The sequence below is a fragment of the Oratosquilla oratoria genome, chromosome 13, assembly GCF_046742065.1.
Source record: "Oratosquilla oratoria isolate Oo_2021 chromosome 13, ASM4674206v1, whole genome shotgun sequence".
NCBI classification, from domain to species: Eukaryota; Metazoa; Arthropoda; class Malacostraca; order Stomatopoda; family Squillidae; genus Oratosquilla; species Oratosquilla oratoria.
This window is the reverse complement of record NC_134789.1, coordinates 43,558,061-43,572,742: the sequence shown is the minus strand read 5'-3', so window position 1 is coordinate 43,572,742 and position 14,682 is coordinate 43,558,061. Positions and strand designations below refer to the sequence as shown.

The window sequence follows — 14,682 nt, the reverse complement described above, 5'->3', positions numbered from 1 at the left end:
GAAAATGAGTGAACAAAGTTGTTACATAATCCTGGTGAGATTCTTTAACTGTAATTCATGAATACAAGAGAAACAGAGGAGAAAAGGGAAATCTCACTTAAACTCTAACTTGGTTGTGAAGAAATATATTATGCCAAAGGTTAGGGGAAAAGAATCAAATAAAAGACTTGTTTATGAAAAAAGTGTGAGGCACCTGAGAGTTACAGATGTAGAAAGAAGCAATAGCACAAAAGCAAACTAGAAGAGAGCCAGTAATGGTTACACAAGAATTTGAAGAGATGAAGAAATGAATGGATAAGGGCATGGAAGAGTGTCCCAAAGTCATGGAAAAAATTACCTGAAGGATATAAAGAAACATATAAAAAAAGCTTGAAATCCACACCAGAAAAATGAAAAATAAGTAAAAATAAATATATGAAAGATGAAACTAGACACAAAAGCTCCCCTACCCTTCAACAAAGATATAGAAAATGCTATAAAATAAACTGAAAAATTTACAGAAGTCCATGATAGGATAGCTTTTCCTGTATATTGCAATCATGTTGTATAATCACTCACATCACTTAACAAATCCTTGAAGACAGACCATCAAATTCAATACTCCAACAACAACCCACATACATAAGCCCCACAGAAAAAATCCAAAAATCCTGCAGTTCAAAAAGACCACACTGGCATGCTTGTCAGAGAAAATCTTCATGCCATTTATTTTCAAAACCCATTAATACTCTATGGAGGTACAGCCATAACACTTGATGTAAGAACTGGGCCCAAGATTTTTCCCTACCAAATTTAACTTTATTTTCTCTACCTTTTCACATAAGTACAACTGACAACTGGTGATTGCCCCCCTCTTTCTGCTACTATAAGCCAGTGATAAACAGTCCCAACTAATACAATACAGATAATAGTTCAACATTTATTTCTAGAAAGATTGATGGGGATGCCCAGGGACCACTGCCAGTCACTAATGGGGGTGCAGGTTTCTAGTCAGTAAAACTCAAGACAACAATAATTATCAATTGTCTATTTCCCTCTCCACCTTCATTACTTCTTCTAGTCAGTATTTTATTATTGTTCTTTTGTGGTTCTTTCATATACAAACACTATATTTACTGATAATAAATTTTTGTTTGAACTTTTTGGTTCTGATTATATATTTTGTCTAATTCTAACTACGAGTTTCTGTTGACATTTCTTTAGTTTTTTCCTTTGCTAGTTACTCTATCAGATTTGAGGAGCATGATTGATGCCACCACTGATTACCATTTCTACTAGTCTCTTGTTTCCATTATGATAGCTCAGATTACCAATCTTGTTTTTCATTCTTCCAGGAAATAAGTGTGATTGTGTATTGATACTTGAAAATCTTAATTTATATAGGGATGAGGTATTCTGCTGTCATATAACCTTCTCTGCATCATGTTGAAAATTTTATTTCAGGACCGACGTTCTGTGTACCGTATTCTTCAGAAGGCTGGCATCAGTTTGGCACGTTTTGCAGTCCTTGAGCGATCCAACTCATCACTAACAGGTATGGTAACCGTTTCATTCACAAAAAGAAAAAGGGACACTTTAAATAGAAAACACTAAACATTTTCTGGCACTTTAACTGATCATGATATACAGTAACAGTGGCCTGATATGGTAAAACAGGCGGTCCTGCAAATATGTACAACACAGTTACAGCATAGCATCAACATCCAAACCTTTTTCACACATTCCAGGGAGCTACAGATATTGTAACTTTAAAGAATAGCACTGGGAATGTCCATATTGATAATGTGTCATATATGTTTGCAGCACCCTTATTTTATATCCACAAGCTTATGCTGATGTATGGATTTTTTACCAGAGTAAAAAATAGAATTTCACACATAGTAATGATAATTGTTGCCTTAAATTTCACTGACTGGAAGCTCCCATCTCTATAGCAAATAATATTCCTCAAACCTGTCCATAAATATCTTTAACCCGTTGCGGCCGATCGCGGTAAAATAAAATGTCACGCCAGAGACGACGGGGTAGGTGAAAATTTTTTTTTCTCTGTTTATGGGCTAAATCAACTCATTTGGGTCTAAATAGTAAGAAAAACATCAATAGACAAGTCACCTTGGCGTATTTTGGTGGTAGGGAGCAACCTATGAGACGACGGGGTAGGTGAAAAAAAAATTCTGTTTATGGACTAAATCAACTCATTTACACACTAAAACATTTCTATAGTGTGGTACTCTGTGATCTTCTTCCGTATGCCTCCGCCGTACTGACGGACGTTGACGGTTCCTCTTCTCCTCCTTCCTCTCCTCCTTCCTCGTCAGAGGAAAAATTAACGTGGATGCCAGGGAACAAGGATGCATCCTCCTCCATTTCTTCCCTGAACAATGTCTGTGCGTGCGCGGTGGGTCGGTAATTATCGTCCACAGAATCACTATCACCAGAACCACTAGTGTCACTGTCACTTAGTAGGGCACTTTCATCTAAAACAGCCCGAATTTTGGCTGATGTGTCCAAAATAGCACGTGATTTCCGCGGCATTTTCGCTAATGGGGTCGAGCGAGTACGCACAAAATAGAGGTCAGGGGTCAACTGGTGAGGGTGCGTGGGTCGCGCCGTGGGTGGTCGGGGTGCGCGCGCAGACACTGTGCGTGGGTATAACACATGCCAATGTGCCATACTATTCATATTTTACCCAAACAAGTCATAACTCTTGCTAATTTCGTATTTTAAAACGTGACGGATTATTACGTCAATCGTCGCTCGTTCGGCTTTTTATTCTGAGGCGCGGAAAATACATCCTCCATGTTTACCGTAAAATTGAACCAGTTTAGGAAACTGGCAACTCAATCAGGCTCCTTCCCTGGGAAGATCCATCACTCCTCTATCACGTGACACCCGGTAGAAGCTCAGGGGGCGGGTATTTCAAAAGTTACATAGCAACAAATGAAAGCCACTTACGCGACGGATCATTACGTCGATCGTCACAGCGGTAACCTTTTAGGTGACGTAATATTACGTCGGTCGTACACAACGGGTTAAGAAGAAATGTAAGACTGCTGTCTACTTTGAATTAATGTATTTACCTAGTTGTATTTTATGAGACGAGAGCTATGCTTCTAGTGACTCATTTTCATATCTCTCTCCATCCAGTTTATTCTTAAAATTGTGTATAGTTGTGGCACTCACTCTTTATCTATTTAGTTTATTCCAGACATCAATCACTTTATGTGGGAAGCTATTCTTTTTCAGGTCTCTTCTGTAACTGTCCTTTTTTAGCTTCTTTTCGTGTCCTCTTGTTTCTCTTCTGTCCCATTTTAATAAGTCATCTCTATCAAGAATTTTCATCCCTTTCATAATTCTGTAAATGGTCAACAAATCACCTCTTTCTCTTCTCTATTCCAGTGTTGATAGATGTAATTTCTCCAATCTTTGTTCATATGTCAAATTTGATAGTGTAGGTGCCATTTTTGTCACTGCTCTTTGGATTCTTTCTAATTTTCTTGTGTTCATTTTTGTGCTAGGTGCCCATAGTGTTGCAGCATATTCTAGTTTAGGTCTTATTAGTGTAACCACTATTTTTTTAACCATTTCTTCATCCATGTAGTCGAAGGCCACTTTCATTGATCTAAGTTAAAAGTCTCTCCATATAATTTATTGACATGTTTATCAAGTGTCAAGTCACTTGAGATGATCACTCCCAGGTCCCTTTCTATATCAACTTTTTTGACTTCCTTGTTTCCAATTTTATATTGACCCGATACTCTATTTTTGCTTTTTCCAAATTCCATTATGCTACATTTCTTAATGTTGAAGTTGATATCGCATGTCTGACTCCATTCCCATATTTTGACTAGGTCTTCTTCTAGCGATCTGCAATCTTCTTCTGTTCTTACTCTCTTGAGTAATTTGGCATCATCAGCAAAGTACATGTAACAATTTTTTCCAGGCTTGGTCTTTTCTGTATTTAGCCTCACTACACCTTTTGTTATATCAACACTAAATCTCTTTTTGTTTCTTTTTTGGTACATATTTATCAATGGAAGCTCGCTGGCTGAGCGGGTTAGGGCGTCGTTACTTGCGGCGAAGGTCAAGGTGAGGGCGGTTCGAATCCTGCCACCGGCGAAGTTGAACCAAGGGCATGGTTCATTAAATTCCACGCTACAAAGCCCTCTGTGAGGGGCACCGTCCTAGCCTCCCGATAGGGGGGAGTGTGTGACGTTAAACCATATCATCATCATCATCATTTATCAATTCCTTCCTTGTACTTTTCTTTGAATATGTTCCATTTGTCTTCCATCTTTGTTTCCTCTTTAGAGAATTTATCCCAGTTTGTGTTTTGGAATTTTTTTCTTAGTTTTACAAAATCCGTTTTGTTGTACATTAATCTTCCTTCTCTATGTTTATCATTCCTACCTACATTGTTCTGTTCTTTAAATTCAAACTCTATTAGTATATGGTCACTCTTTCCAGTTGGTGTTTTATACTCCATTTTGTTCACAATATCTGGTTCAGAAGTTAATATTAAGTCTAGTTTCGACGGTTCCTCATTGTTTCTATATCTAGTATTTTCCTTAACCCATTGTGTCCAGGTGTATTCGATGGTCATATTCAGTAGAATGTTGCTCCAAAGTTCTTTTCCCCCATTTACTATTATTTCTTCCCAGATTATATCTTTTGCATTAAAATCACCCATGATTACTATGTTACCACCCTCTTTCAATAACTCATTTAGCACATTCATTGTGTCTTCCAGTAATTTAGAATGTTTGCTATCCGACCAAGCCTATGTTTTTGGTGGTACATACACTGCTACAAATTTTCTGCTTTTCATCTTTTTGTTTACAATATTGATCATAATTAATTCTAGTCCTGTGTCAGTGGCTGGTAGGAGGAGAGCAGTCACCTCCACATATGAAAACATTAGGAAAAAATAGGAAAAGTTTATTGCAATCTTGGCCCTGGTCTGGAGCAAGAGTATCATCCCTTGCACCTTTATTTGGAGATGTGCAATTAATTGTGTTTGCCTAATTGTAATGTACAGTAAAGGAGCTATGCTCAAAGGGTTCTGTCTCTTTTTCTCCATTAATCAAATTTAGCCTTAAATTTGTTTATGATTTTAGTGTGTATTATTTTCTCTTTTAGGCTTTTCCATAAATTGACACATCTGAACATAAAATGATCTTGATATCTTCAGATTTTTTTTTTAATCATATGTGACACTCCCATGCCAAACCAAGACACATTCTCAGTCATTTGTTATCAACTCCTTTCCAATTCAACTTTTTGTGATTAAAGTATTTCAAAAGTACACTCTCACTTTTTTCAATTGTTTACTTTATGAGGAAAAACATGTCTGACAACAGTTCCTGTTATTGAGCCTCATTTGAAGCTCTCATCAGAGGAGAAAAGGGATGGGTGTCATCTGACTGAAAATCAACAAAAAAATGAACATACTAAAATCAGTTGTAACCACAGGCTTTGGACAGCAGCATAAAACTAATTAGAGTCTATAAACAATTCTTGACAACCACACTTGGCCGTACATCCATGGTATAGTTCCTAACATTTAGGAAGACAAATATTGACACCATACAAAATATACAACATAAAGCAGTGAGAATAATAACAAGCTTCACCACAATCAATCTAACAGAACATCTTACAAACAAACCAAAACCATACCCATAGAACATCACTTGAAAATCATATGTACACAGTTCTATGTAAGAGCTCTCAACCCTACTCATCCATCCCATTATATCATACAAGCACAACCATACCTGTGAGTACAAAAACTATACAGAATTTAAGATCAAACTGGATGCTGAAAGATACAAAAGCGGGTCACTACGAGCATAGCTCTCTTCCCGTAAAATACAACTAGGTAAATAACTGTATTCAGGTGTTGTGCCACCTCTGGCATCCAAAATATGAATTGCCAGAATGACTACTACATGTATAGTACGCCTTTATAAAATAGTGTTCAATCAAGAACACCACGAATGATGATGACAATTAGTCAGATATATCTATATAATGGGGATTTGAAAAATCCAGTGTTAAGTCAAATTATTTTGAATAGTAATTGCTGCCACCATCCCAAACCCCCAAAATTATAGATATAATTTGACTTTGTGGTAAATCTTGAATGAATACTATTTCATTACATTCTCCCCTTTTAAGGCCATTTCTGTCTTACATTTGCATGACCCAGTTTAGGTAAATGAAAGAAAATTGTAAGTTTATAATGAGTTGATTTACTGATCTATGATATACATGTAACTGATAAATTGTAATAAAAATAAAATAAATCATATGTAATATTCTCTATCACAGTAGACACAATTGATTTAAACTGTTATAAATGAACCAAATACCTTACACTAGATTATTAAATATGAAACAGTTATGAACAAAAGAGGTAATGTGTATGGGGGTCAGAGCCCTTACATGCCCAAGTGCCGCCCTGGGGCAAAGTGCTGCCCCCCGGCAAAGTACCCCCCCCCCCAGGGCAAAGTGCCCCCCCCCCCAGGAAAGTGCCACCCCAGGGCAAAGATCTCAGTGATGCCGCCCTTTCCCTCATCACCACATTCCATCTCCACCATCCCTTACAGCCTGTTTTAGCTATTGGTTTGCGAAATAATCAAGCAGATTTTAAAAATTGTATATAATGTCCCTATTGCAGAAAGGATAAGGGAAAAATATTTCATATTCTGTTGATTCTAACACAAAATTCATATATTACTGTAAAATATTCAGGACTCCTTTGACCTTTTTTTATTGTAATTATTTTGTCAGACTTGTGGGCAGCATGTCCAGACTAGAATCGCCGCCCCCCTGAATGTGCTCCTCCAGGGCATATGCCCCCCCCCCCCCCAAAGTAAGGGCCCTAATGGGGGTTAAGTATTGAATGGTGGAGGCCCAAATGGCTTGACTGAAACATTTGGGTATTACAGTTGCTAACCATCCGGCCACCATTTTTAATGTTTACTTTATCCCTAATAACTTATCCTAACCTAATCCTAAAAGATTTTCTTTATCTTTGGGAGAGGTCACTTTATCGTTGGGAGAGACCCCTCTTGGCCACAATCCCTTTCACAATTGCTCAGTTATATTCCTATAGCCTATTACAAAAGATTTTGTTTGTTTGATCACCATACTTAATAGATTCATATAATCGGTGTTTACACTCCCTATCCCCCTCTTAGGGATAGGGATTCAGCTTAGACTATCCATGCCCACACATGAAACAAAGCATGGCTAACAAACATCTTCAATCTCTGGATAAAAACACTGACTACCACTTCATAATACAAGTCAAGGTTCTATTACCTCGTTTTGTGATGTAACCTTTATGTGCTAAAAATCCTAAAAATATTCCTCTAATGTAATCCTGAACTGTAGGGTGGGGATTTTTCTCCGTCACCTAAAATTAAGTTTCCTAGTCTATGCTTACATACGAATACATCCTCATGATGTCATGGAGGAGTGGAATGAGGGCTATAATGCCCACATGCATGAGCTTGTGTATAGAATCTTCAAGAAAAAAGAAAATAAACAAAAATTAATATTCAATAAATTCCTGGCCTTACGCAGGTCACCATTTAGTACTAAGATAATGTCAGCCCATCTTGAGCCAGGTCCACACTTGTTGCATTTCCACGTATCGTATCATCTTTGCATACCACCTAGTGATACAATATGGTGCAACAGGGTATTGTACCCACTTGTTGCGTATCTGCCTGCTGTATATGGATACACAACAAGTGGGTACAATACCCTGTTCCACCATATCATATCACTAGGTGGTACACAAAGATGATACGATATGTGGAAATGCAACAAGTGTAGACCCGGCTTTACATTACCCCACCCTAGATATACCCAGACAACACAATATTTCTTTTTTGAGTAACATATTGGCTCCATGAGGAGCCAAGAAAAGAGGAAGGGAGGGGTGGTGAATGGGAATGGAGTGGGTGGGGGTGAAATGGATGGGAGTGGAATTATGCCTTTTGACTTTGGTTACTTCCCTTGTAAGGGGGAAAAAACCCTTGGTATATGTATGTATGAATAGCATACTGACCAATCAGGTGGCTGTTGCCTTACCTGGTACCTGTAGATCTGTAAGAGAGACCTGGGGCAACAGCTTGGTTGAATGATTGAATGAGAAAGAATTATTATTGAGCAGCTGGCTTCATTTAAGCACTATACACTATGGTCACAGGTGGGCTCATTCATAAAATCTTATATATCCTCAGTTTACTATTTTTACTATGTGGTGAGAGTTAATTAATGTCTGCTAGCCAGATCAATTTGATTTAAAATATTTTTCTGAAAATGCATGCCACTATTTGTCATACCAAAGGTGAACATTGGCTATTGTAATGTATTTGTTAATGGTCATAATATCACAGATTCTTCTCAGATCTTTTTCATGTCTGTAGGATGGGTGTATGATTTGACTCAGCTACCCCACTTATATGGTGGAAAGGGCCTTTTGGTATGTGTATGTATGTATACTGTACTAAAATTATAGATAGGAGATGAAGATCTAAATGCAATCTATTTTACACAGAAAAGACCTCATTGAACACCAGCAGAGCAATAGAAAGTTGCTCCCCATCAACCAGATGTAGTACTTCAGCAAGCTGCAATATGAAAAACAGTTGCAACACATTACACGACTATACTCCATCAGTAACCTGTTCGGTGTCATCCAGTTGCATATCAAACAAATGTACTACACAAAGTAAATGTACAGGATCAAACAAATGCACTTCATCAAATAGGTGCACCATAAAACAAGATTGCAGTATGGGAAATACATGTACCACTCCAAACATCATCTCGCCAAACAACTGTTCTGCACCACAAAGCTGTACCTCACTAATGTCAAGAGATCTGAAAGAATATGAAGACAGCATTGAGGTACATGGTAAAGTTTTTAAGAAACCCTTTGTGGAGAAGCCTGTATCTGCTGAAGATCACAACATTTATATCTATTACCCAAGTTCTCAAGGTGGCGGCTCACAGCGGTTGTTCCGAAAGGTAAATTTTTTTATTTTTAAGTGCAACATCAGGTTAGATTAGGGGCAAAAAAATATGAGTAATGCATGATATATTCATATCTCTTCTCATTTATATAAAATTTGCTAGCATTTAATTTGGTATTCTTTGATTTTAGATTGAGTTTCCTAAGAAATAAAATACATGATGGTGCAGTGATTATTAGTAATAGTGAACATCTATTTCAAAGTTGTAGTCTATTATATTTCAATAGGCATAAGTTATTTTGTGGTAGTTTTCTTATACAGTAGTGTATTTCTAACAGTATTGGGTTGTGGGTATGGCTAGGATGGAGTAGAGTAATACAAAGTATTTGGTGTCCTTTGTGGGATGGTTGCATGTGAAGCATTTTGTTTTTTGTAGTGAGGCTTATTTTGTGCTCTCATTTTCCTACTGCTGGATGGTGACCCCAATACAGACATCTAAAGTTGTTCTTGCTTTTCTTGAGGTGAAATTTTCTATGATGCTCAACAGAGTAGAGAGTTTGTTGGTCAATCTTGAAGAACTTGTTTTGTGATCAGATTGCAAATATTTTTGTGTTGATGTGTTGTGTGGTACAGGTGATAGGGTGTTGCAGATGTTTGAACAGTATGCAGCTGGTGTAGTTTTTTCAGTGCATTCAGTTGGACATGCTTATGTGATGTAAAGAGATGGGTGAGCAGGGTTGAGGGCTCTTGCATTGAACTGTGTACCTGTAACTTTAATGTGGTGTCTAAGGTGTCTGTGGTGTTTTTGTTATTGTTGGAAACCACAATGTGGAAGCATAGTCAAATGTGGTTCTCAAGAACTGTTTGTACACTGTGGTTAGAGATTTCTTCTGCTATCCAAAGCCTATGCTTGCAATTGATTTAGCATATTTATTTTCTTGTTGATTTTCTCTGTCAGTTCTTTGATGTGTGAGGTGAAGGCCATACAAGTGTCAAAAATGTTATTCAATTGGACTTGCCTCTTGATGACATTGACCTCTAGTTCACTAACAGGTGAAACTCCACTTTAAATTAGAGGACTTACACTGGAAGGAGCTCCTTCAACAGAACAACACGAACAGACAACCTATCCTTTCTCCAGGACATCACAATTCCAAGTGTCTGCTCCCCACTCCCCAACCCCGTTATCAGCGAGGAAGTGACCAACAAAGAAAACTGATGGCACTGCAATGACTACCAAAGAGAACAGGCTCTGCCACCAACACAAACAGGAAACTTTTTGCCAAACACACTATATACCTCAATGATCTTAAGATCACAAACAACGAGTCACCTATGAAACAACATGAAAAAAGAAATCACCTCGAATTAGACATCAAAATTAATCCAACTGAAATTTTACCTACTCCATGATATAATCAGCCATCCAAAACTGGCAGTTTTGTATTCCTTCAAGGATGCTGAAGATCTTCTTGATTACTCTCATCAACCACTGATGGCTCCACCTGTTCTTCCAAACAATTTCTTGCTTGAATCATTACTTGCATCTTCAGATTGTTATCACATTTGTAACTTGTTGCATAGAAACACTAATATGGTCTGGGAAGCCACTAACTACATGGAACAAACTGAAAAAAGAAACAGTGAGTGCTAAAACTAGACATGATTTTAAGAAAGAACTGGATGCGGAAAGATACAACTGCGGGTTACTATGAGCATAGCTCTCCTCCTGCAAAATACTAGATAAATACATGGGAATAAAACTGGCCAAATCACTTATTCCCTGTAACTTTGTGACAAAGGTTACTTTCTTCAACCATGAAACAATGTCAACTTCACCAGTAAATGGCTTGATCATGTCTGCCATAACTTTGGAGGCCATGGTTGAACTATTCTTCAACAAAAAGGGCCTAGATAGCTTGTTATTCATTTGGACTCACCTCTTGATGATGTCTGCCTTCTAGTTCACTAACAAGTGAAACTCCACTTTAAATGAGAGGGCTTACACTGGAAGGAGCTCCAACAACAGAACAATGCCAACAGACAACCCATGCTTTCTCCAAGTGTCTGCCCCCCCCCCTCCACTATCACCGAGGAAGCGACCAACAAAGAAAATGGACAACGCTGCAGCAACTAACAAAGAAATTGGGCTCTGCCACCAACACCAACAGGCAACTTTTTGCCACACACACCACAAAATATGAGGCCTAGAATTTTGGGGTTCTTTTGTACAGGAAAAGTCTGGTCATTTAATCTTATTGTTGGATGCTTTTTTGATTCATAGAAGTTTGGAGTGAGTAGTGTTACTGATGATTTCAAGGATGAGGTTTCTAATCTTTTATTTTGAAGTCTGTTCTAATTTATCCATTAAGCTTGGGTGTTCTTTACTGCTATTTTGCATTTGCTTTGCTGGGTTATTACTGTCAAATCATCTACATTGATGAGGGCTTTGGTATTATGCTCTGGATTTGGTATTGGGAGATCATTTGAGAGGAGGTTGAATAGCATATTGCTCCTTGGGTGATTCCATCGTACAGTCTTTTAGATTTTGAATTTGTTATGGATTTTATAGTTGTCTACATTTGTTTGTTGTTTTCCCATCTACTCTTTCCACAGTTTCTTTTCTTCTTGTTTCTTAGTTTTGTGATGTCTTTGTTTAATTGCTGTAGCAATATATATGTAGCAAATTGAGTGATCGAAATCATGGTCCTGGGATCTCTTCTTGGATTAATTACATGACACTGTGACTTTTGTCCACTTGAAATCAGTTTTCTTGTTGATTTTGCAGATTGCTGAGACTTTCCACTGTTGTCTATTTAGTCCAGTAACCAGTACTGTAGTTTTTCCCAATTAGTAGATGTGTAGTTCATGAGCATTTAGATCTTACCACTGTATGCTCTATCAAACCCATTACAGGAAATTTGAAGTACAATACTTGTATCACTGTTTTTCTTAGTACTCTCCTTTACTAGATATCAAATTTTCTTTTACCATGTCAATTACTATTCTCAGATTTGTGGGCCTTAATGTCCTACTGAGCATAAAGCATGAGAGAGAGAGAGAGAGAGAGAGAGAGAGAGAGAGAGAGAGAGAGAGAGAGAGAGAGAGAGAGAGAGAGAGAGAGAGAGAGAGAGAGAGAGAGAGAGAGAGAGAGAGAGAGAGAGAGAGAGAGAGAGAGAGAGAGAGAGAGAAAGGGGTATGGGGGACACTAGATCCCACAAATTGTCTTTTTTTCATACTCTTTCATCTCTCTGATTTTGATTGCTTTCCATAGCAGTGTTGTGAGCATGCCCTCTGGGTACTTCAGATTTTTAAATGCTCAGGTGATGTACATAATTTCCTCATTTATGTATTCCTGACTGCAAACCCTTAAAATGGTAATGTCCTTTTGTGTGGATATATACATATGACTATATACATATTTCTCTCTTAGAATTTTTTTCATGAGCCCTTTGTGATAATATATAATAATATATTTTAATATCTCTGTCTCTATCTACCCTTTAAACTGAATGCTCTTCATATCAGATTGGAACATGCAGTAGCAGATACTTCCCTGAAAGCAGAGTTCGGAAGATAGGATCATATATTTATGAGGAATACCTGCCGACAGGTGGTCTTGATATCAAGGTAAAGTATGAGAACTTTACATAATTACCTTTTGAATTTACAAATTATTATCAATCATGACAATGCATAAATATTATATCTGCCTAGACAATATATCAAACTGCCATTTGAAACATGTAGGTCCAGAGGCAGTAAAGGCTGTCACAGCAATCTTCAGTGGATTGACCTCATTGTAGCAGATCAATAATCTGGAAAAGAGCACATATCAACCTCATCTTGAAACTCAGCAGGCTGCCAGAATCTCCAGCTTCTTACAGAGCTGTTCCACTTCCCTCCACCATAATAAAACTGATGGAAAAGATTATTTTGGAAAAGAATAAAAAATCACATACCTTCCTTACCAGATTAACATAGATTGAAAGACCAGTCCACCAGCATACTGCTCACAAATCTTATTCACCAGGTATTAAATGGTTTTAACAAGAAGCACCACCAGACAAAACAGTAATGGTGGCAGTAGATACAAAGAAGAGATAATGGGTTCCTCAGGACCACTCTCATTTACTAACTAATGACACTAACCACTTGGCCATGGCTACCAAAAGGCAGTCCTGAGTAAGTGTTTTAGCCAAAATATAAATTGCTCATAAAGCAGAGTAAGATGGATTGAAATGGGACTAAGGTTATGTATTCATTTTAATCGGTGATTTTTTTCCCATCAATTTTGGTTAGATTTGAGTTTCTAGTTTGGGTTGCTGATTTACTGCTACAGTCAATCAAAGGTTTCATTGAGTTTCACAATGTGTATAACCTTCCCTTGTAAGGGGAAAAAAGCCTTTGGTATATGCATGTATGTATAACCTTCACCCCCACAGTGGCTGACAACAGTCTTTTGAACATCCCACAGATCTCTCTGGGAAGAAACTTTGGACTGTTGTCTGTGTTGTATCAATGTGGGACAGTTTTTATGTCACCAACTGAAAAAGGTAGGGAGAGGGAAGCAGTTGCTGGTTGTCCACTCTCCATATGTGATAAGGTGTAAGAAATATAGTTGAAGTTGATAGAAATCTTGGTCCCACTCCAGAGACTTAGTGCCATGCCAGTCCCTCAGGGCTCCACTTCCTGATGGAAATAAGGGTGCTGATGGGTTTTGAAAATGGCCAGCTTCACTGTCTATTTTCCAGGATCATTTCATGCAGGTACCTGTCATTGGTCCCATGCTTTACTATATTAGACAAGTTTTTGTGGGCCCTTCAAACCCTCTCTTACTTGCTCTTGCAGAGAGCGTGCCCTCGCACTTCACATTCATGGAATGCCCTGCTCTTTTGTATTTTATTTGTGTCAGTGATAATGCCATAGGTACAGTATAAAACCACAGGGAATAATAATAACAGCACAGGTACTGATAAGGACAACAGTACACATAATGATAATACCACAGTTAATGATAACAGTGGGATAGGTAATCAATCAATCTGTTGCCCCAGGTCTATCTTGCAGGCCTGTAGGTCATTTAAGGAAGGAATATTATGTTCTTTTGGAATGGTGTAGGGCAGTGTAAGATGAGGCATTCAGTCTCCTCTATATGATGGTTGCATCTGGAAGAGTTTGATATTGTGGCCAGGCCTATTCTATGCTAGTACTTCCTAAGAGTTGGATGGTGTCTTGAATGCAAGCATACTAGTGTGATGCTTGCTTCTTTTGAGAGGGATTTTCCTGTGGGCGAGTTTGGTGGAGTATTGTGTTAGATGGTCTGTTTTGAAGAGTTTGTTTTGTGATCTGGTTGTGAATGTGTTTTTGTGTGGATGTATGGTACAGGTGCTAGGTTGTACATGGTAGTATGTTGCCAGTGTCCACCACCACCCCCCCCACCCATTCTGCTGGTTGTACTTCTGATGTAACAAGGTTGGAGAGTTGGGTTGATGATGGCTCTAGCATAGGTAATGATAATGAGCATGCCCAGGTTATGCAGCATTACGTCCAGCAAATTCCAACTCCATTACTGACCAGCTGGACTGAAAACAACAAACTGAAAGGTGGTGGCTACGCCGTGGCCTTGCCTCAAGTTCCATTGGGGGAGCAACACCCCTTCAGGCAGAAGTGCTTCAAGGTAAATTCA

General features: G+C 38.2%; 1 protein-coding gene across 3 annotated transcripts in view; it reads left to right on the top strand.

The window, feature by feature from the left end:
- Positions 1–14,682, top strand: part of LOC143032415 (inositol hexakisphosphate and diphosphoinositol-pentakisphosphate kinase 2-like) — an 86,801-nt gene that overhangs the window by 60,251 nt on the left and 11,868 nt on the right. For 2 of the 3 annotated variants that reach the window (XM_076197157.1, XM_076197158.1), the window contains exons 5-7: positions 1,444–1,534; positions 8,576–9,048; positions 12,522–12,623. In XM_076197157.1, the coding sequence (XP_076053272.1) occupies positions 1,444–1,534; positions 8,576–9,048; positions 12,522–12,623 (666 nt within the window). The remainder of the gene's footprint in view (positions 1–1,443; positions 1,535–8,575; positions 9,049–12,521; positions 12,624–14,682) is intronic. The other variant, XM_076197159.1, reaches the window with a different exon arrangement.